The sequence below is a fragment of the Oryctolagus cuniculus genome, chromosome 10 (assembly GCF_051225735.1).
Source record: "Oryctolagus cuniculus isolate XC-2025 breed Fujian yellow rabbit chromosome 10, ASM5122573v1, whole genome shotgun sequence".
In the NCBI taxonomy this organism is placed as follows: domain Eukaryota; kingdom Metazoa; phylum Chordata; class Mammalia; order Lagomorpha; family Leporidae; genus Oryctolagus; species Oryctolagus cuniculus.
In genome coordinates, this window is record NC_142876.1 from 43,575,819 (window position 1) to 43,599,791 (window position 23,973).

A 23,973-nucleotide genomic window follows, 5' to 3' on the forward strand; every position below is an offset into this window, starting at 1 on the left:
TAAACACTTAAACATATAAGGCAGTATAAAAGCCAGGGTGAGAATAGCAGCCAATGGTCCTAGGAGCAGCATTAACCAAGTGATGAGAGGGCTTCATAGGAAAGGAGAGAGGAGGGGTTTTGGACCCTAGGGCGGACTATTTAATAGATGTGGCAATTTGTTGGAGCTTTTTAACATTTCACTTTACCTGGCCCAATTGATTGACATAATAACAATATTGTTTTCCCAGAAAAACACAAGTTCTCTCTTTTTCAGTTGTTATAAGGTCCAGAGCTCCTCTATTTTGCAACATTACATCCACTAGTGGGGTGATCTGATTTTGAAGTCCCCTAATAGCACCTGCTGAAGTGTCAGTAGATCTGGTGACCTCCTCTTGTAGTTGTTGGAGTTGTTCTTGGAACTGGTTAATAGACATTGTGACCTAGAGTAGCTCCCAAGATTACCACTGAACAGAGAGAAGCTGCAAAGCTGATTCCAACCAAGACTGGGAGAAAGATTGCTTGTCTCTTGTGGGTAGAGGGATTAGTCTGTAAAAGGATCCCTGAGTAGTCATATAATGTTAGATGTGAGGAAAGGATTACCAAAACACATATATTGGGTGTAGAACTGTTGATACAAGTGTATAAGGTATAATTACAAAGAAATGAAGTTTTGGGTGGGCTAGAGAAGGAAGCTGTAGAAGTGAGGGTTATATTGGTGACACAGGGACGGCTATGTGGCATAAACTCATTGGGTTGTACTGTTGTGTTGGTAACTCAGTATGTTGGATATTGTCTTTCAGAATGTCCTTTGGAACCTAAGAGGATGCATTTAAACACAGAACCAACAATGTTTTAATTTTCATGAGCAGTAAATCTGATGTACAAAACTGTGGATGACAAAAGATTATAAATACTTTAACCATGTTTACAGTTGTAAATTCATTAACAAACAAGAAGAGGCACTTGCTTACTCCACAAAATATTTTTGAAAGCACCTGTAGGATTTTATAAAACATCCCTTTTAGACTTCTGGGCCTTTTTCATTATGATAACCATCATATCTGGTAACAAAAGATCATTAGACTTTTTAACTTTGGACATTTGAATCAGTGTCATTTTATATTATCATAAATTAAAATTTAGCACCACTTCACATTTTGACAGTACCTATAATATAATCCAAATACCCGATTAGTTGGCATCTCTGCAAGATGAGAGACATGTATCTTTTGATATTTCCAGGGGCCCAACTGGAAATATCATAGTCCAGAGAATTTGGAACTTCGATTTTTTGAATGCCTGTCAAGGATGCCAAGAAGGTTTAAAATAGCTGGTAGAAAACAGAATCCCTTAGCATCATGACATAATAAAGACCAGATTTAATCACTGATACAAAATACTTACTCAAATGCTTCAGAATGCATATATATTTAAGCAATCCATAAAAATTTAGCTGCTTTTAAACAATCAAACTTAACAGAGACATTAAGAGAGCACAGTAGATTACTTTAACAGAATATAAAATCTGTCTCTTTGGTCATCCCCAAATTCAGAAATAAAACTTTAAGAGCTAGTGAATGGAATCATATCCCATAACTTGGAACAATTTTACCAGAGTCAGAAGTAGAGAAGAGAAGAGAGCTTAATGGAGCTATCTAGAAAACTAGCAAAGTCACCAGTTAAACAAAAACTATTTACTAATATATATGTATCACAAAAACCTCATTGCTTTCTTTTTAAATATTTATTTATTTATTTGAAAGGCAGAGTTACAGAGAGACGTAGAGACAGAGAGAGAGGTTTCCATCCACTGGTTCACTCCCCAAATGGCTGCAACAGCTGAAACTGAGTGGATCCAAAGCCAGGAGCCAGGAGCCAGGAGCTACTTCTGGGTCTCCCACATGGGTGCAGGGCACAAGCACCTGGGCCATCCTCTGCTGCTTTCCCAGGCACATTAGCAGGAAGCTGCATTGGAAGTGGAGCAGCTGGGATTTGAATTGTTGCCCATATGGGATGCTGGCACTGAGGCTGTGGCTTTAACCCGCTGCACCACAACACCAGCCCCAACCTTATTGATTTAATGAAGGATCGATTCTATGTCAAAGAAAAATAGATTAATAGCTTTTGTATCCAGAAATTTCTTTCTTTTATAACTTTCTGTGACTTCCACACACATTCTTCAACTTACTTAAAGCTTTCTATCTTTTTTACTCTAGTCTAGAATAAACTAGTCATCTTACAAACCATGTCCTTTCTTTATTCAAAAAGAAAACTCTTTCCTTTTTAACATTCCTTACCAAGAACACATTTCTATACTTGTGACCTTTTCCATCTGCTGATTTCCTTAATTTACATTTTGAAATAACCTTTTTAAAATCTCCAAATTAAGACATTTTCTAAATAAGATAACATCAAATTTCAGTCTTAGTTACTTTCAAGCAGTGTTGAACTATTTTTCATATGGATGATTTATGAAAACATGTTAGCAAACCCAAATAGCTTTTCCATAGAATATAAGGTTCTAAGTGAACCAGAGTTTACATTTAGACATATTTATTTCATTTGCTTTACCCAGTTTACATTTAACAATTACACTTAAATGGCTGAAGACACTGATATTATACCTCCATTTATATTGAGATAAAAATTGTATTTATATGGAATTCTACTCCTTTTAACTATAAATCAATGACATTAAATCAGAGATCCTTATTGCTATCAGAAACCTGTTAAACCAAGTTGTAAAACAAGTTTGGCAAGTTATCATTCACCATTATGTTAGATTGATGGGAGAAGGTATTCATCAGAGCAGATGGGCACCCCTTTAGTTGGAGAGAGATTTTTAAAGAGGAGAATCTGGTAGGTGATAAAATAAGGGGCAATTATGGAAAAGGAGATATGTCTGAAAATATTAACTCAGGCAGAATGTTGGCTTGAAGGGCCAGTAGTCTTGATCATTATTTCACATAGGTTGGGAGAAATATCTCTCAGGGTAATGTGAACCTTGCTGGGTAGAGGACTTTATGTGTGTAGAATTTCTGAAATTTCTCTCAGGGCTCTATGGCCCTCTTTGTGCAGGGTAGGAGAGATGCCAAGGTGGCTAGGATTAAAGAGAGAGTGGCAGAATGGAAGAGGAAGGTTTAGGAAGAGAGAGGCAGTTTTGATTATTAACTCAGAGCTAGCAAATGAAATATCTAGGAAATACCCCATAATGTGACCAGGAAATCAAGTTTGTAGGAACTGAGGAGACTGATGAGATACAGAAAGCATTTAGAGGAACAGAGAGAGATGGAGGTCTTGTTGGGATCTGGGGTAAAGTAAAAACTCATTGAGGCACGAATCCTGGAGCCCATAGCCTCCCTCTGGGCTATGCCCAGTCTCACCACCAAATTAATCTCTGAGGAAGGAAGAACAGAATGCAGTTTTCAGCCAACACCCTACCAGGCTGAAAACTCATCAGAAGACTTGATTATCCTGTCTGGATTCCTCAAGATAAAACAAAGAACCACCAGAAGGATGGAATAAGTGACTTGCTTACAGTAAACTGTGAGCTCAGAAGGGTGGAATCACCATTCCTTTGCTATTCTTATAGTAAAATTGGGACAGGAGGAGGAGGGGAGAAGACTAGTTGGAGGACAGGGCCAATGGCTGGAGGTTGCAAGCCACCTTAGCACCATACTAATAGAGTATGTCTCTTCCCAGGAGATGAGTAGAACAGTGAGGTATCACAAGAAAAGAGTGGGAAAAGGGCATTGTATTAATTGTTCAGAGCAGGTTGGGAGTCTGTAGGGGTCTCTAAGGTCTTCTCTCTATCCTGAGTATGGAAGTTGAGGCAGCAGAGGTGGGCCCCCAATACTTAGTAAGGACTGAGAAGGTTGCCTCTGTGTCTATAAGAAATGAAATTGGCCTAACTGCTACCATCACAGTTATTCTGATTCCCACGGAGTGGTGGCCATAGTCCAGTGGCAGGAGTCCAGGCTCCTTCAGTCCTCAGAATCCAGCCCTAGAAGATCAAGTTGGGGCATAGGTGGGGTGAATGGCCTACTTTCTCAATGGACAAGAAGACAGCCCCTTTGGTGAAATTTAGGACAAGGACCCAATGGCCTGTCTCTGAGTGTGGGGATTAAATATAGAAAAGTATCAGAGGAGAAAGAAGGGAAAGAAAAAGTGAACAATGACATGAACTGAGAATAGCACATTGGAATAATGACAATAGTACCAGTCATAATAGTAGCCATGCCAGCGATACTGCAGGATTGATGGAAATCCTCCACTGGGCAGGGGGTGGGGGTGGTGGAGAAGGGAATGGGCAGTCGTGAATTTGAGGTTGGTGGGCTTCTCAAGCAGCATCCTGATTTTGGTACTGCAGACATAGGAATTCAGTTGGTTTTATTTTTTTAGGATTTATTTATTTGTTTGAAAAGTAAAGTTAGAGAGAAAAGGAGAGAGAGAGAGAGAGAATCTTCCGCTGATTCACTCCCCAATCACTACAATGACCAGGGCTGGACCAGGCCAGATCCAGGAGCCAGGAGCTTCATTAGGGTCTGCCACGTGGGTGCAGGGGCCCTGGGACTTGGGCCATCTTCAGCTGCTTTCCCAGGTGCATTAGCAGGAAGCTGGATTGGAAGTGGAGTAGCCAGGACTTAAACTGGTGCCCATGTGGAATGCCAGCACTGCAGGTGGCTGCTTTATGCACTACACCACAGTGCTGGCCTCTCAGTATTTAACAGGTGCTTAGAGATAATGTAGATACAGCACAAATTCTAAAAGAATGGTAGGGTTCTGAAGCAAAAAATGTCGAAGGCCATAGTGAATACAAATGTGATTGTCAGGCCAATATATTTGGCTTTTTGACCGGTTCTTCTGTGAATGCCTTTTTCACCAGAGTTCTATGCTTCTTATTTATTTATTTTTAGAGGATTTAAAAAAAAATATTTATTTGAGAGGTAGAGTTATAGACAGAGAGAGGGAGGGAGGCAGAAACAGAAAGATCTTCCATCCGCTGGCTCACTCCCTGAATGGCTGCAATGGCCAGAGCTGGGCTGATGCAAACCCAGGAGTCATGAGTTTCTTCTGGGTCTCCCATGTGGGTGCAGGGTCCCAAGCACTTGGGCTGTCCTCTACTGCTTTCCCAGGCCACAGCAGAGAGCTGGATTGGAAGAGGAGCAGCCGGGACTTGAACCGGCAGCCATGTGGGATGCTGGTGCCACAGGCGCAAGCTTAGCTTGCTTATACCACAGTGCCATCCCCAAGTTCTATGCTAGAATTACTTTAAAAATAGTCAAAGGAATACTATTAGGTGATTCCAATCATTTGATATATCCAGATAATTACTTCTATAGAGCCAAATCTAACAGTGATCAGAGAAAGCCTTCAAAAGATACTTGTTAAATAAATGTTTAGTTGAAAGATGTATTTTAGCAAGATTGCTTACTTACTCAACCCTACAAATTAATTATTTCCTCTGTAGAAGTACAGGGATGTGCAGTGCTCATAGTTCCTCATGCACAAAATTATTAAAATGTTAACTTATATAAATTTAACAGCAAACAGTAACCCAGCTAGAAAAATACCAAAGCCATGGCTATGTGCCAGTTATTATATTAAATTCCACTCTGGGCCAGATGTGACAGTGTTTGAAAGCTGTTTTATTTTTTTGAAGTTCTAAGTCTCTTCCTGGAAATGTGTGTAGAAATCATAAAAAATAAAACAGATAAAGACAGAAAGACCCTTGCAAACTGGAGATGTTGCCCAGAGCCTAGGTTTTTCTTCTGCAGAGAAGTGTTTCTCTGGACTATGGTGTGCTATGTCTTCATGAATCAGGACAAATGGGATGTTTAATAACATTCAGTGGCTCTGTTCAATGCTATTTTAAATTTATTCATTGTGTGAAATAATTTTTCTATAGCTGCGTTATCCAGTTACATATGCAGAGGATGGTTTGTGATCAAACTTTTCTCAAATATAATGAGATAAACAAATTTCACTGGGTTATTTCTAATACATTCTTTATCCATAATCCCAAGGGTGTTCAGAAGACAAAATGTTAGAAGTTTGGCCTAAAAGGCAAATTCTTTCATGAGTGTTCTGTGTAATATTTTGCAAAAGCTTTAGTTTCCATATTTTTATTCCAATAAAATGAAGTTATTATCACTATCCTCTAAAAACAAAAGGTAGAGAAGGTGATTGTACCAGTTTTCTCACCCTAGTATCTGAAAAGGTATCTCACCCTTAGTATCCGAAAAGGATGCAACATACTAAAGCATCAAGTTGTTTTTTTTTTTTTTCAAATTACTGATGTGTAGTCATATTAATCCTGTTTTGACAGTAGTGAGTTTAAGTTAAAATGGTATGATTTGAGGGCCAGTGTTGTGGCACAGCAGGTTAAGCTACTACCTTCATTGTACATTGGCACCTGTTTGTGCCCTGACTGCTCCACTTCTGATCCAACTCTCTATTAGAAAGCCCTGGAGGATAGTCCACATACCTGGGCTCCTGCACCCACATGGCAGACTCTGGTGAAGCTCCTGACTCGGGGCACTGGTAATTGTGACCATTTGGGGAGTGAATCAACAAAAGGAAGATCTCTTGCTCTCTCTGTCTCTCCCCCCAACCCCCCCCCCCCTTTTTTTTTGTAACTCTGCCTTTCAAGTAAATACATAAATCTAAAACAATGGTATTATCTGGGTTGATGAATATTTTGATTAACTTTTTTTTGTTTTATAAGGTGATTTTTTTTTGACAGGCAGAGTGGAAAGTGAGAGACAGAGACAGAGAGAAAGGTCTTCCTTTGCTGTTGGTTCACCCTACAATGGCTGCCGCCGCCAGCGCGCTGATCCAAAGCCAGGAACCAGGTCCCTCTCCTGGTCTCCCGTGCAGGTGCAGGGCCCAAGGACATGGGCCATCCTCCACTGCACTCCCAGGCCATAGCAGAGAGCTGGCCTGGAAGAGGAGCAACTGGGACAGAATCCGGCGCCCCAACCGGGACTAGAACCTGTCCTGCCGGCACCGCAGGCAGAGGATTAGCCTATTGAGCCGCGGCGCTGGCCTAAAGTGATTATTAAGCTCAAGATTCACCAGTTTCATGGGAGTGTCTTGATTTTAGTTTTTGCATTCATTTTGAATCTTAAGCCAAAATTGGCTTTTGTGCTGGTGAATTCCTTTCAGCAGTCTGAAGCCTTATTCCTTTAGAAACAAGCAGTTGTTTCCATTCCTCCCATACAATCCATTAAAACAGAAGTCCTGTGCATTTAGTTCCTGGCTGGTTAATACTACAGCATTGGCACAAAGTCAACATTTTATTCATCAGTCTGCCAGAACAAAACAGATGGCCTGTTAATTTCTTCCAGGTGGAGCTCTGTATTGTCACTGTATGGTCTGACAGTGTTTCTTGTGGAACTTTGTAACCTGAGACAAGGTACAGAGTGCTTGGCACCCTTTGTATCAGAAGGGTCACCTCAAACTAGTGAGAGCATTTTATACTTATAAAGAACCTCACAACAGGGAGCATTATAAACATTTTAGAATAATTGACCCATGCTGTGAAGTTAACATCCCAGCTCTTTATGGATAAAAGTCTGTCTTTATCTTTTTAAAATACTGATCACCAGAAGTGGCTGAAAAACATAGTAGTTAAAGGAATAGCTTGGAAAACACATTAGCACAGGTGAATCCTGCCTCTTGTACTTGATTGACAAGATCCAAAACCTCTCTGAACCTTGGTTTTCTCATCTGTTAAACAGAATAGTGATTAAAGTCTATTCATAGGATTATCATGAGGAATAAATTAAAAAAATAAATTATAAAATCCATGTAAATTTCTTAGGTGGCACAATCCAATTATTATGCCCTCAATGGGACACTTCACTACACATAGGTTATTTAGGAAGCATTTTCTTCTGTTATAACAGCCAAAGCAAATAATTATTGGCATGTAGTTCAGAGGAATCTTGACTTCTAAAATTGTCTATTCTCTCATTTCAGGAATCAGAGAATTCCGAGTTTCTTATCACACTGAATGTAGTTAGAAGCCTGCTGTTGAAAGCACTCAGAAATGAGGCACAGTTGCACTCACAGAGGAAGGATGTTGGTCCTGGGGAAGGACGGGATAGGACAAACTTTTTGCTTTTAATTTTTTCTCTAAGTGTTTCTCTGAACTTGCACTACTTTATGGCTTGAGTTAAGGAGATAAATATATATCATGCAATTTTGAGACACACAGTCTGGAAAAAATAACAAAGCGACTAATTGTTACTGAATTGTTTTGATCACTTTAGTTTTATTTGTTTGTTTTATGAAGTTCAGTCTTTCTAACATTATGTCCTGTTAGGTATTTTGATCCAAGTGGGATCAAAAAATTTGCTAATTTGTTTTTGAGGATAAATTTCTGATGTTACAAAGTAAATGTAAGAAAACTTTTGGAATTATGTTATCAAATTTACAAGATGTGTTTTGCAGGTGAGTTGTCCTGTGGTTGATTGTTTCAATTCCAGCTCTCTTGGGTAACCAGTATTTGATCTTAACTGCACTGTGTTGGGGGAAATTGAGTGGCACTTGGGAATTGCCATCACTTGGCTTTATAGTCATAGGGTTTTTTTTTTTCTTTTTAAAAATCTTTTTATTTATTTATTTTTTTGACAGGCAGAGTTAGACAGTGAGAGAGAGACAGAGCGAAAGAACCTTCTGTTGGTTCACCCCCCTAATGACCGCTATGGCTGGCATGCTGTGGCCAGCGCGCTGCGCTGATCTGAAGTCAGGAGCCAGGTGCTTCCTCCTGGTCTCCCATGCGGGTACAGGGCCCAAGCACTTGGGCCATCCTCCACTGCCTTCCCGGGCCAAAGCAGAGAGCTGAACTGGAATAGGAGCAACCGGGACAGAATCTGGTGCCCCAACCGGGACTAGAACCCTTGGGTGCCGGTGCCACAGGCGGAGGATTAGCCAAGTGAGCCGCAGCGCCGGCATGAAACATTTTTTTTTTTATCTTTTATTTAATGAATATAAATTTCCAAAGTACGACTCATGTGTTACAATGGCTTCCCCCCCCATACCGTCCCTCCCACCCACAACCCTCCCCTTTCCCACTCCCTCTCCCCTTCCATTCACATCAAGATTCATTTTCGATTATCTTAATATACAGAAGATCAGCTTAGTATACCTTAAGTATTTCAACAGTTTGCTCCCACACAGAAACATAAAGTGAAAAATAATAGATGATTTTTTTTAAATGATGATGAAATCAGATCAGACCTATTGTCATGTTTAATCCCAGTGAGAGTCAAGTTGGGAATTGACAATTTCTTTTTTTTTTTTTTAACAGAAGATCAGTTTAGTGTACATTAAGTAAAGATTTCAATCGTTTGCACCCCATAGAAACACAAAGTGAAATATACTGTTTGAGTACTCGTTATAGCATTAAGCCTCAGTGTACAGCACGTTAAGGACAGAGATCCTACATGAGGAGTAAGTGCACAGTGACTCCTGTTGTTGACTTTACAAATTGACACTCCTGTTTATGGCATCAGTAATCTCCCTATGCACCAGTAAGAGTCGGAGAACTCAAGGGGCTTCCATAGCCTTGGAAACTCATAACTGGTGTATAGTCATAGGGTTTTTAAAGGTAGTGCTGCCTATTTCTTGGAAAGCACAGAATATTGGTAAGGTGGAATGTTCATATCCTCCCTTCTGTCAACAGTGTTTGTTAGTGAAATCTTCGTAAATATATTCCCAATAGTTTGCTTTTTTTAAAAAAATACTTATTTTCATCTACTTGAAAGGTAGAGCAAAGCAGTAGCAGAGAGAGAGAGAGAGAGAGAGAGAGAGAGAGGATCGAAAGGTAGAGCAACAGCAGTAGCAGAGAGGGAGAGAGAGAGAGAGAGGATCTTCCATTTGCTAGTTCACTATCCAAATGCTCACAACAGCCAGTGCTGGGCTGGAATGAAGCCAGCAGCCAGGAACACTATCTGGACCTCTAGCATGGTGGCAGGGACTCAAGTACTGGGTTCTTATTGGCTGTCTCCTAGGATGCATTAGCAGGAAACTAGATCAGAAGCAAAGTAGCGGGGACTGAAAGTGGCACTGATATATGGCATGTGGATGTCCCAAGCCACGCCTTAATCTGCAGTACCACACACCCACCCCAGTTTGCTTCAAACACACACACACACACACACACACACACACACAGAGAAATGGAAGATCAGGACCAATGCCCTTTATAGAATTTGATCATTGACTTTTCTTCAGGTTGATGGATTTATCATTGAGTTACTAATATTGTGCTGTCTTTATTTTAGAGAAACTGATTTCATTATTCACTCCATCAAAAGACATTGCAGTTCAATTTTTTTTTTTTTTGGACAGGCAGAGTGGACAGTGAGAGAGAGACTGAGAGAAAGGTCTTCCTTTTCCGTTGGTTCACCTCCCAATGGCTGCTGCAGTCGGCGCACCGCGCTGATCCGAAGCCAGGAGCCAGGTGCTTCTCCTGGTCTCCCATGCGGGTGCAGGGCCCAAGCACTTGGGCCATCCTCCACTGCACTCCCAGGCCATAGCAGAGAGCTGGACTGGAAGAGGGGTGACCTGGACTAGAACCCTGTGTGCCTGTGCCACAGGTAGATGATTAGCGCATTGAGCCGCGGCACCGGCCAATTGTTTTTATGTAGACATATGATTTTTGGATAGCAGAGGTCATTTTTAGTTTTAATTTGTGATAGCAATTCATTGTACTCTGTTCCTGACAAACTCTAGTCATCCTGGGTTTATAATATAGTATTTTCACTGAAAATGTTACGTTGCCAAATATATAGTTGAATTAAGGGTTTTAGAAGAGCATTCATTGACAAGTAAAACTTACTATTATCATGTTATTAATTGTTTTCTGCTTTGTGGTTCCCTCCTTCCTGTCTTATAGCCTTTCTTTCACATTTGATGACTTTATAGAGTCCTATGTTTTGATTTCTTGTCCTTTACATTTTGTATATTTACTATAGGTTATTTTCTTTTTACCATGGACAAAAATCTTATAGTAACAATAAATTATTTAAGAACATAGCTTTGACTATATATAAAAAGCTGGAATCTGGGATGCAAGGGAGAGCCTGTCACTGGAATCCAGCGTGAAATTGAAGCTGAGTGCTCACTTTATCTTCCTTCTGCCTTATGGAAGGTGTTTCTCATCTTTGTCCAAGCTGTGCTATGTGGGTTTGAGGGAAATTTGATATGGGCAATGTGAAACTGTCCTTTCTTCCTTTTTGGTTGAGCCTTTTCTTGTGTCTGTTCTATCTGGGTGCTATAATCTCTTTAGCTCTTGTGAAGGTATTAAGGTGCAGACATGGTTGTTCAAGTTGATGTTTCTGTGATGGGTTGAGCACTAGAACCTCCTATTCCATTATCAGTGTGACATCACTCGTGAAAATCCCAGGACTCTTAATTTCAAACAGGTCTGGACAAAATATTCTGGACAAAGAGAAAGAAATTGTTTTCTCTCTTCATCTCCATGGCAGGATAAATATTGTTCCTGAAAATTAAATATCATTTCAGACATGAACCTTCATAGAGGATTTTTCTTCTCTGTGCCCAAGAATCAGTAAATGGGGAAGAAAAGATTGGAGGGGAATGTGGTGGGTTGACAGGTCTCCCCATAAAATGGGCTCTGAATACCAAAAATGTATCCCCAAATATTGTTATTATCTTATATAACAGAGACTTGCCAAATGTCAGAGCCACACAAGAGAGAATAATATGCTTAAATACTTGCTTAAACATCTTTTTCTAAGGTATAAAGTGGGGAGTTTTTTTTAAAAAGATTTGTTTATTTTATTTGAAAGGCAAAGTTACAGAGAGAGAGACACAGGGAGAGATCTTCCATCCTCTGGTTCACTCCCCAAATGGTCTCAGTGACAGGAGCTGGCTGTTCTAGAGTCAGGAGCTTCCTCCTGGTCCCTCATGTGGCTGCAAGGGTCCAAGGCCTTGGGCCATCTTCAGCTGCCTTCCCAGGTACAATAGCAGGTAGCTGGATTGTAAGTGGAGCAGCTGGGACTCAAACCTTTTGAGCCACAATACCAGCCCCACACAAATGTATTTGTGACCATCACATGCAGTTGTTTTTAAGAATATTAAGTATGAAAATAATGTGATATGATTAGTAATGATTCCAAGAAAAATTGATTTGAGTCATGCAGTCTTAAGAAGCGTCATAGAATTGAAGCAAGGCCATGATAAATAGATCCAGAAGAGATTTCTGCACAAGTAATACAATAACTTTTGGAAAGGAGTAGATTCCTCAGAGCATCGAGGCCTTGGGAACAAATGGAGTGTCTCTCTAACTCCATCACTCATCTTTCTTGAGGGTTCTCTCATATAAATAGAGAAAAGTTTGAATAGAAATCCTTTATGAAAATCAATGCAACATTCTCCTTAAATTATGTTTGTTAGCAAATATGCTGGACAACTGCATTAGTTCCAATGGACTCTAACTCCATGTGTGTTAAAGTGTAAAATATCAGGACTGAGCATGCACCACAGTCTTTTTTAAACTTTTGAACTATAGTAAGAGAGATTTCAGAGACTCAGAAAAAAACTAATCTCCAAGAAAACATGTAAATAAGTCAGATGAAAAGTATTAATCCACTCTGTAAAAGTAGGAAAACAAGAATCAAATTCATGTGTGCATTTGAGGTTAGTTCAAAAAGTTTGTAGAGAAGTGAGTACTTGGTATAGTAGTTAACATACTGTGTGCAGTGCTTGCATTCCATATCTGAGTACCTGAGTTTGAGTTCTGGCTGCACTCCTGACTCCAACTTCCTCCAATTCCCCACCTTGGGGAGCTGCAGGATTGGCTTTAGTAGCTCCTTGTCACCCAAATTGGAAACCTGGATTGAGTTTCAGACTCCTGGCTTCAGCCTGAGCCAGTCCTCACTATCATAGGCATTTTGGGAGTGAAATGGCAAAGGGGAGACCTCTTTGTCTGTCTTTCAAATTAATAAATTAAATAAATAAATTTTTTAAAGTTTCTAAAAGTATAGAATCAAAAGATAACTTTATTTTGGTAGAAAAATTTTAGAAATCCATATCTCAAGGGACTTTAAAAAGATCATGGGAAATGTATTTGAGAAAAAAATTGTTTATGGATTCAAAGATTTTTTTTGCCTCAAAATAAACTTAGGCTTTAATTCTTGTTTTCGTGAACTTTTGAAGTACTCTGATGTATGTTTGTACTGAAAGGGAGAGAAGAGATGAGTGAGACAATAAAGGAGAAATTAAATTACATGTATATCTATATATACTTTTTCAGTAACTAATATTTAACATTTCAACAAAATACATTCTGATCATTGCTTTTTCCCCCATAATACCAGCCTCATTCGAAGTAGTACTTTTTAAAAAATATGCACATCTTAATTTACAAATTATATTTAAACCTTACAGTTTCATATTTCTGATCCTAGTAGCACTGAATTCTAATTACCTGCATGTACATCATCTACAGCGAATTCTAAAGGTAGCATTGCTCCTCCTCTTGGGTGTCCTTACCGCTTATTTTCCGTGAAAGTCAGTGGTGCTCTCTATGTGATGCAGACAGATTTTAAAACTGAATTCATAGAAAAATGAGGTTTACTTGCGTTAGATCTTTGTGGGGTTTCCTTAATGCTGGATAAGCAAAAGTTGATCCCATCACCACAAAGGGAATTAGCACATAATTACACTCAAATATACATTTGGTGCATACTTTTCTTCCTTTCTACTAACTTAAATCAGTGTTCATAACAGCTGTGCATGCATCTGAGAAGTCATCTTTGGCATTTACGTCTAATTTACAGCTCATTTATTGCTCCACTTGTCCCAAGTTTGCCCCAAGATTAGTGCTGTGGTGGGAAGCCGTAACCCTGTTTCAGATTTCTTCATACAACTGTCTCAGTCAGTGACAGAGTTTATTTAGAGATACTTAACAATTTAACGCTTTCACTTCAGGAATCATTTACATTGATGTGAGAAATTTCTTGGGGTTAGGAAAGTCAGTTTTAAGAAAATCATTTTCATGGAGTACTGATTTCTAACATGATTCTAGATCATGATTCTGAAAATTAAGTTCTATCTAGGGTGCAGGAGAAGTCTATCCTACCTGTGACCATTGATGTAAGCTATTATGAAAGTTAAATTATGAAAAACCTACATGAAATAAATAGATGGCCTAAGTGCATTTCCAGATGTGTCATTTTCTGTGGAAGGGATGATTAACTGCAGTAAATATATACATGAGTTTGTTTGAATTGTCTTTTATTCTTATTTGAAATTTTCATAAAATAATAATAAAGGAAAACTCCTTATGGAAAATCTAAAGTTAATTGTTTCTACTTAGGGCTAAATTTTGAAATTGGATATAAGTTTGATCATGCTAGCAGTGTGTTTTAAAACAATGTTGGCAATTTTTAATAAAGAGGAAAATTCACTAGATTTTCTGTACACTGTGATTATTTTCTGAAAAGAAATGCAGAAATATAAACAGATACACATCCAGATGTGGTTGATTTTTTTCTCCACATGGCATTATTGGTTATGATTAAGAGACATCTAATCAAGTTGGATAGATATTTCTTGAAATGATGCATGGTATGCAGTGCATGCTTCCATTGTGCTTCCTGCCATTATGGAATAATGCGTCTTATTTGGAAATACAATGGTTGTTTCTGTTAAATCATGCTCAGTCAGCTTATATAATAATGCCTATATTTTGTGAATCATTTCAGATTTCAGAGAGCTATGCCTTCCTACCAAGAGAAGCGGTGACACGGTTTCTAATGAGCTGCTCAGAGTGCCAGAAAAGAATGCATTTAAACCCAGATGGAACAGATCATAAAGGTAGCCACAGTGTCAAATAGTGAGATTTAAAGTAATTTTATTCATAATAGAAATTTATATCTCACATTTTTATAAAAATGTGATAGACTGAAACAGTTCAAGAAGTCAGATAATCTCATTTATTCAAGTAGGAGGCAGTGAATTTTGAATATTTACTTAGAAAGTAATTCAGTGCCCATTCCTAGAAGAAATACTGCTTCAACTGTGGCAAATAACTTTTTTTTGTATAATAGTGTTTTAATTTCCATTCATTGTATTATTTCATGGTATTTTAGATAGATTTAGTAAACTGATTTGTGTATGTCCTTTTAAATCTGCCAATTCATAATTTTTAATAATCATGACTAATGCTAAAATCTATTCAATGAAATTTTTACATAAAAATTGTGATATGACTTTAGCTTTCATTAAATATTATCTAGATTTTTTTCATAAATATGTCCTCTCTCAAATTAACCTCACAGATGCATTTTTTATACTTCAAAATGTTGTAAAATGAATTACCTGGTAAAAAATGTTTAAAAATGGAGAAAATTTCCTTTGGCACTCACAAAGTACACATAGAATATAATTTACACAACAATGGAAAAATGCAAATAATTGTACTTATTTTGCATATTAGCTTTATTTTGTTATTACTGAAGATATTTACAAAAAACTCTTCTGTAGTTGGAAATAACTGATTTATCCATATTGTTAATTGTATTGCTACACCTTTGTAGAACCTTTGCAGTTATTATTTTGCCCCTGAAATCCATCTACACTGCTGCCAGCCTTTTAAAGACTTGATCTCTAGAATCTTGTTTCCATTTGGATAAATTGAGTCATTCTGAAATTACAGGTAGAATATGGTATCACTTTCATTACCCATTAAAAATGTTTTATTCCAGATAATGGAAAACCTCCTACTTTGGTGACCAGCATGATTGACTACAACATGCCAATTACTATGGCCTATATGAAGCACATGAAGCTGCAGCTGCTAAACTCACAGCAAGATGAGGTAAAATGAAAACATATACATTTGTTCACAGACTAGAATGGAGTTTGATAACCATGACTATTGTGTTAAGCATGATGGTATTTGAAGGCAGCAATTTATTTTTTAATGAAAGAATTATCACCAAGATTGCACAGATGGGGAAAGTGGGAAGACAGTTTTAGTTCTGGGTCAGAGTCCCTGTCTCAGTAGACCTACTTTTGCATTGTGGGAATTTGTTCATTTCTGAGAAAGATTGATTCTCCTTAGTATAGTAAGGAGATTTTGCACTAATCTTGGCAAAGTCCTAGGAAGCTTCAAGGAAAAAGTTCATAGTAAAGCCTCCTTAATAAGTGAAACTTTAAGGAAATGTAGGTATTAAGGCTACTTTGTCTGGAATTTAGAAAAATTGATATGATAGATTTTTCATATCTAATTATTTCCTCACATCTTGCATATATTTTGAAGTTATTTTCATTGGATCACCATTTTATGTGTTCATTTACTTTTATGCATCTTCTAGAGACAATTTGTGGCGATTCTTCTTAGTTGGAAGTGTTTTGATGTTTCAAATTATTCTATTTGATGTGTATAAGAATATAATAATATGCTGTCATGTATTATACACTAAATATGTATATATCTATTGAGTATTCTATAGGATTCTAATTAGCTCCTTATTTTGGTTTGAGAATCTCAAAATAAGGGCTCTGAGTTATATGTGTACCCTGCTTATATTGTCTGCTAATACTAAATGATAGAGTTAAAAAGGAGGGAACAATCCAACATGGGAAGCAGGATACACAGCAGACTCAGAATGGCAGATGTCCTAAACAGAACTCTGGCCTCAGAATCAGCCCTTAAGGCATTCGGATCTGGCTAAAAAGCCCATGAGAGTATTTTAGGCATGGAAAGCCAAGACACTCTGCCAAAAAAAAAAAAAAAAAAAACCTAATGAAAGATCTCTGTGAGTGAGATTCCAGCAGAAAGAACAGGCCATCAAAGAAGGAGGTAACTTTCTCTGAAGGGAGGAGAGAACTTCCACTTTGACTAAGACCTTGTCTAAATAAGATCAGAGTTGGCAAACTCAAAAGGCTTCCATAGCCTTGGCAACTCATGACAAGAGCCTCGGGTGATTACTGTCGCCATAAACAAGAGTGTTAATTGTTAAATCAACAACAGGAATCACTGTGCACTTACTCCCCATGTAGGATCTCTGTCCTTAATGTGTTGTACTATGTGAATCAATGGTATAACTAGTAATCAAACAGTACTTTATCCTTTGTGTTTCTGTGTGGGTGCAAACTGTTGAAATCTTACTTAGTATATACTAAATTGATCCTCTGTATATAAAGATAATTGAAAATGAATCTTGATGTGAATGGAATGGGAGAGGGAGCAGGAGATGGGAGGGTTGCAGGTGGGAGGGGGGTTATGGGGGGGGGAAAGCCACTGTAATCCAAAAGCTGTACTTTGGAAATTTATATTTATTAAATAAAAGTTAAAAAAGAAAAGATATAACAATACTTGCTAATACTAGTTAATTGGTATATATTAAGTAATAGGAATCTCATATTCTCCACATTAGGAACAGAACCTCAGCCAATAAATTCTTCCCTTTTTGAAATTTCTTCAGAACAAAATAATTGGTTTAATGTTTTTTAACTATCACAGTTTTTGGTAAAGTATCATTAAACTCTTTTACAATTACTTTATTGAGCTTTTATTCATAAAGCTCAAATCAATTTTTTATTTGCCTTTGTATTTGAGCAAGCTTAATCTCAAATTTTATTTATAAAATTATTTGATCTTAATAGCCTTTATTAAGGTTATACTTTGTGAGGAATATATATTAGTACAGTTACAGTATCAGATTATATATTACCAGCTGGCCACATAAAAATAAATGAACAAGTAACAATAAAATCACTGGGCTTAAGACTTTCAAGACAATTAAGAAAATATTGTCTGTCCACCCTTGAAACTGAGAAAATTATTTTCATGATTCATCATGTATTTAAAAAAAATCAGTATTTCATAAACGTGTTAGAGTCAAATTATTTGTGCAAAGCTCACTGAGTACTGATGTTTATTTCAAGGCCAAAAAGTAAAAGGATCAACTTTGTGCCAGTAATACAGCCCACATATGCTGAGTCCTTCTGCCTTTTAAAACATCGTAAGTATTTTACACAAAAGAAATCCTTTCAAATTTATAACTGGATTGGGGCCGGCGCTGTGGTGAAGCAGGTTAATCCTCAGCCTGTGGTGCTGGCATCCCATATGGGTGCGGGTTCTAATCCTGGCTGCTCTCCTATGGCCTGGGAAAGCAATAGAAGATGGCCCAAGACCTTGGGCCCCTGCACCCATGTGGGAGACCGGGAAGAAGCACCTGGCTCCTGGCATCAGATTGGCGCAGCTCTGAATGTTGTGGCCATTTGGCAAGTGAACCAGGAGATGGAAGACCTTTCTCTCAGTCTCTCTCTCTCACTGTCTGTAACTCTACTTCTCGAATAAATAAATAAAATCTTAAAAAAGTAACAAAGTGTATTAAAAAATTTATAACTGAATTAGGAAGTTAGTTCTCATGTACATATTTAAGAATTTTAAATTGGATATACACTGCCTTTAAAATATTCATATAAATGACTACTTAGAGATTTATAAAATTTTAGAAAATTTTGATTATCGAAAGACAGGTCAGAGGTAAATCATACTAAAATGGAATCCAAGTGAGATATGCCTTGCGATAAATTACATCAGACTTTCAATAAAGATTAATCCAATAAGTTCAACCAATGTTTACTGGGCAACTTCTATAAACCTGATACTCTGGAGATAAGCAGTAAATAAATTGACAAAAGTCCTGTCTTTCTGAAGGTTATCCTCAGTTGACGGGAAAAGAAAATAAAGTCTACACTCATATATAGGGAAATGCTAAATCTTGTTGAGAGAAATCACAAAGGCTAGAAATAGACATTTCTTTAGAAACAATTTTAAATGTTTTCACTGGGAAAGTGTCATTTGACCAGGATTAATGTAAATGAGGTATATATTTATCAGAGGGATACAGAACAAGATTCTTGAGGCAAGCACATGTTCAGCAACTGACAGACCAGAAAAATTGTAAATATGGAGGGAGTAAAATAAACAGGAAAGACTACAATAGGAGAGGAGTTTAGAGAGATTGTGGAAAGCTAAGTCATGTAAGGCCTCATGCTTTTAAGAACCAATGGGTTTTACTCTGATTAATATAGGAAGCCAGTGGAGGGCTTTGGGTAGAAATGTATTGTGATTTGACATTTAATTTTACAGAATTATATAGTTTTCTCTGTTAAGAATAGACTACAGGGGTGGCTCCAGGGCATAGTAGGTTAATCCTCCACCTGCAATGCTGGCATCCCATATGGGTGCTGGTTCAGGTCCCATATGCTCTACTTCTGATCCAGCTTCCTGCTAATGTGCCTGGGAGGGCAGTGGAGGATGGCCCAAATGCTTGGGCCCCTGCACCCATATGGGGGACCTGGAAGAAGCTCCTGGCTCCTGCCTTTGGATCAGCCCAGCTCTGACCCTTGTGGCCATTTGGGGAATGAACCAGCAGATGGAGGATGTCTCTCTCTGTCTCCCTCTTTCTGTCTGTAGCTCTGCCTCTCAAATAAATAAATCTTTTTTTTTTTTTTTTTTTTTTTTTTTTTTTTTTTTAAGGATAGACTACAGGAAAAGAAGTAGCAAGAATGTACCACCTAGATTTATTGCAGAATCAGTAGTATCAAAGAGTTAACAAAATCATTTCCCCTTCTGCATGAAAGCTTGGCTGTTGGGTAACTTTCTAGCTTTGATAGAATTAAAATAGCAGTGGTGCTGCGAGGCAGTATTGCTGATGGCAAACTTTATCAGAAGACCAGAAATCCCTCGTAATAATGTTTATATTTCCTTGAATTGGATGATTTTTGTAATTTGCCATCCCTCCTTTAGGGTTGGAGCCTGCTTTGCCAGGTCCCCAGTCTACTCAACATAATGATGTAAATTGCTACATGACCACTACAAGGGCTCCCATGGAAGAGAAACACCTGGTGCCTCTCTGCTGAAAAGCTGCTTCCTTTACTGCATCTTTCTAGATGCACCTAATGGCATGGGTGGCCAGAGGTCTTAGGCCCATGCAGTTTAGTTGGATATATAAGCTCCTGGTGTTTCAGGTCTAGGAAACAGAATGATCATGGCTTGGGTCAGAGAAGTAGTAGTTAAATAGTGAAATGAGATAACATTATGAATATATTTTAAGATTCTTCTCATCAGTTGGATGTGGAACGTGGTAGAAAGTCAAGAGCCAATGATGACTCCAGGATTTTTTAAATGAGTGAGGAGGTAACATAGCTATTAATTTGTACAAAAAATGCTGTGTGTAAAACATATTTGAGGCATTATATTAGAAGTTCAGTTGTGAGCTCTTCATCAGAAATGCAAGTAGAATTAGGACATTTCTTAGAAATTCTGGAATAGTTTTCAATTAGACTGTTGACATATGGAATGAAGAAAAAAATGAGTGCTATGTAAGACCAGGTTTCATTTGTATGTAATAAATAAAGTCATGTACCTGGAGGTATTACTATGGTAGTGCAGGTTGAGGAGCAAAGCTCAATGATCTTGACTTATGAAATCCTAATGTTATAACATCTGGGAGGTAAGGAATCACTGATGATACCAAGAAAAAACAGCCAGTGTGTTGAAAGGAAAATCAGGAGAGTTTGTGGATTAGAAAAAAACTAAAGTGTGTTTCAAGGAATACATTGAAAATTTATTGTGTCAACCCAGCTCATAAGTCAGTAAAAAGTCTGAGAACTGATTTTGTACTTGAAAGTCAATGATGCTTTTGAATAGAGCAGTTTTTTGGGGCAGTGAGAATGAAAGTCTGATTTTAGAGGATGTAAGAGACAATTAGAGGGATCAAGGTCACTGGAAGAGTTTTGCCTTGAAGGGCATCCTAGAAAGGGTGTAGTAGCTAGAGTTAGAATGGGAATAGAATGATGTGATTGTATTTATTTTTATAAGATCAGACAAATGACATTACAGTGACATGTTGATAGAAATCATGCAGCAGAGGGAACAATGCAGGGAAAAGAGAAGTTCATGAAGTAATGCCCTTGGCATTAGTCAAGGACAGTTTTCTTATACCAAATTGAAAGAGTTTACTTTAGAGTGGAGCACAAGCAGGAAGGATCAAATAGTGGTAGGTGGACAGAAGTGGAAGAGGAGTTTATAGGAGTGTTCCAGTTTGCTCCCAAATCCTCAATAGAAAAAAAGGAAGCAAAGTGAGGATTTTTGAAAAGGTATTAGAAGTCATAGAAGATAAGTGGATGTGAGAAAAAGAAATCTAGACAGTGGAGAGTGAATGGAGTACAAAAATGACCCTCTTTGAGTTTCATGATCTTATATTTAACATGAAATCATTTAAATAACTGCCTGTCTCCATGTTCAGCTATATAGTGGCAATGGTAAAATCAGGTGAGGGAAAATTTGGAATTAATTGTATTTAGGGCATTATTCAAAGAGGGAAAATGGTATACAAAGGTATGAATAAAATGACATACCATGGAATTTGGTCCATATAAGAAAATAGATGAGGTCAAGAGAGGTGATTCTTGCTGGAGGGAGGTCAGTGAAAACAACAATCATGGGGTAGTAATTTTGTTGGGATTGGAATAATAGAGTGAGTGATCTGGAAAATTTGAGATACTGAGCAGAGGTGGGATACTTGAAATCAAGATGATGGAAGATTTGTAGTTGCTGGTAATGAAATACCTAGGAACAAAATGGATGAAGGATGGAGAACAAGACCACTGGAGAAGAAAACCATGGAAATGAGAGTTCAGGATGTTTCAAGAGATACTAAAATTACCAGGGATTGAAATGTGAGTAGTAGGGGCCAGTACTGTGGCACAGTAGGCTAAGCCTCCACCTGTAGTGCTGGCATCCCTTTTGGGCTCTGGTTCATGTCCCAGCTGCTCCTCTTCCAATCTAGCTCTCTGCTTATGGCCTGGGAAAACAGCGGAAGGTGGCCCAAGTGTACTTGGGTCTCTGCACCCACGTGGAAGACCCAGAAGAAGCTCCTGGCTCCTGGATTTGTATCAGCCTAGCCCCAACTGTTGAGCCATTTGGGGAGTGAACCAACCGACAGAAGATCTTTTTCTCTCTCTCTCTTTCTGTAACTCTACCTCTCCAATAAATAAATAAATAAAATATTTTTAAACGATTGTGAGTAGTGGTGAAAGACATGAAAGAGATCCTAAACAAAATTCAGAAAAAGAGATAACAAAATTCAGGAAAAGACTGACTTGGATTTAAGGAGGTGTTTGCACACACACACATACACAGACAGAAGTAATACTTCTTTAAAAAGTACTTGAGACAGAAAGAGGAAGAGAGAAAGCTCCCATCTGCTGGTTCACTCCCTAAAAGCCCACAACTGCTGAGGCTGGGCCAGGGCCAATGCCGGGAGCCAGGGTTATAATTCAGGTATACTTTGTGGCTGACAGGAACCAATTACTTGAGCAATTACTGGCTGTCTCCCAGGATCTGTGTTAGCGGGAAGCTGGGATCAGGAACTGGAGCTGTTCATCAAATCCAAGTACTTCAATGTGGGATGAAGATATCTTAGTCATTAGGCTAAATGTCCACTCTGAAGATAATGCTCTTCAATTATTTTATAAATGGTTCAATATATTAGAAAAAGAGAAATCTCATAAAGTGATAGGAGGAACTCTATCTAAGGCTTTATCCTATCCATCATCTTCATTTAATCCTTTCAACAGTGGATACGTTTGTTCCATCTGCAGTTTACAAATGGGAAACCAAGACTTTGGGCTAGTAAAGCTTACTCTAATAATAAAAGTATTAGACAACATATCAGATATTCAAATCTAGGTTTTGCAGTCTTTAGAGCCCATGGTTTTTCTAATCTACAGCATGTCCACTTTAAAGTATCACTAACTACTCACTATTTAGAAATCACTTATGTAAATTGAGTGATATGTTATAGCCCAAGGGGAAAAGAAGGTAATTTGCAGTCATCTATAGCTGTGTACTCTCCATTAAATTTAAAGAACTTAAAGAAAAGAACTATGATTTACTATCTGAATTATTTTGTGATTTAAGAATTCAAATAGGACTCACCATAGAATTTCTTTTGTTACTTGTTGTGTAAGCTAGGACCATTCACTTGGTTCATTCAACCTACACATGATTTGGGCTGGAGGTTTCAAGAAGGCTTCACTTAAATGGTATTTTGATGACTGTTTACACAGCCTGTCACTGTCTACATGTGGCTGGCTAGTTTGGGCTTCTGCACAATGAGGTGATTTTAGGGTACTCAGATTTCTTCTGTGGCAGCAGGCTTTCAAGGCAGAAGAAGCAGAACACTCCCAGGCATCTGGAATTAGCCAAGTATTACTTCTGCCATATTCTGTTGGCCAAAGCAGATAACAAAGCAATCTCTTTCAAGGTGAAAAGGAGTAGGTACTACTTCTTGGTCTGAGAAATTGTACATAGGTACAGGAAAGCAAGGACTTGATAGTGACCATCTATGGAGACTATTCACTGTAGTGATCAGTAATCATGAAAAACTACTCAACTTCTTATATTACCAAAGTTTTTTAATCAATTGGCTTGTTATTTGGTGCTTGCCATGTTGAAAAGATTTCTACAACATGCTATATCCAATCTAAAACCAGTTGACCTTCTATAAGCTGTCGAGTAGAGTTTAAACTTGAACAGACTTTCCAAGAGAATTTAATAATAACTAAATTTTTTTCCAAATATACTTAGATACTTTGACTAGAAATTTATATTAAAGAATGTGAGATATAAAACACTGTCTTGATTAGGATATTTACTGCATTTCTAATAGTGAATTACTGGATGTATTTTCAGGCTTTAACAATGAGGGATTGTCAAATATGCACTGGCCAATATAGGCCCCAGCCACAGGTGGCTGTTTAAAACTTAATTGAAAATTACTTCAAGTAAGCGAAAATGAGAAGTCCAATGTTTACGTTGCATTAGCCCTATTTCAAGTACTCAATAGCTGTGGGTGCCTAGTGGTTACTTTTCTGAACAGAGAATATTGTAGAGCAAAGCCATAATTGCAGTGTGGTTTCTTGAAGAGCA

At 38.0% G+C, this 23,973-nt stretch overlaps 1 protein-coding gene across 9 annotated transcripts in view; it reads left to right on the plus strand.

The window, feature by feature from the left end:
* The window catches only part of NOL4 (nucleolar protein 4), a 373,533-nt gene that overhangs the window by 93,037 nt on the left and 256,523 nt on the right, over positions 1-23,973 (plus strand). For all 9 annotated transcript variants that reach the window (XM_051851303.3, XM_002713494.6, XM_008261193.5 and 6 more), the window contains 2 exons: positions 14,723-14,834; positions 15,725-15,837. In XM_051851303.3, coding sequence (XP_051707263.1) covers positions 14,723-14,834; positions 15,725-15,837 — 225 coding nt within the window. The remainder of the gene's footprint in view (positions 1-14,722; positions 14,835-15,724; positions 15,838-23,973) is intronic.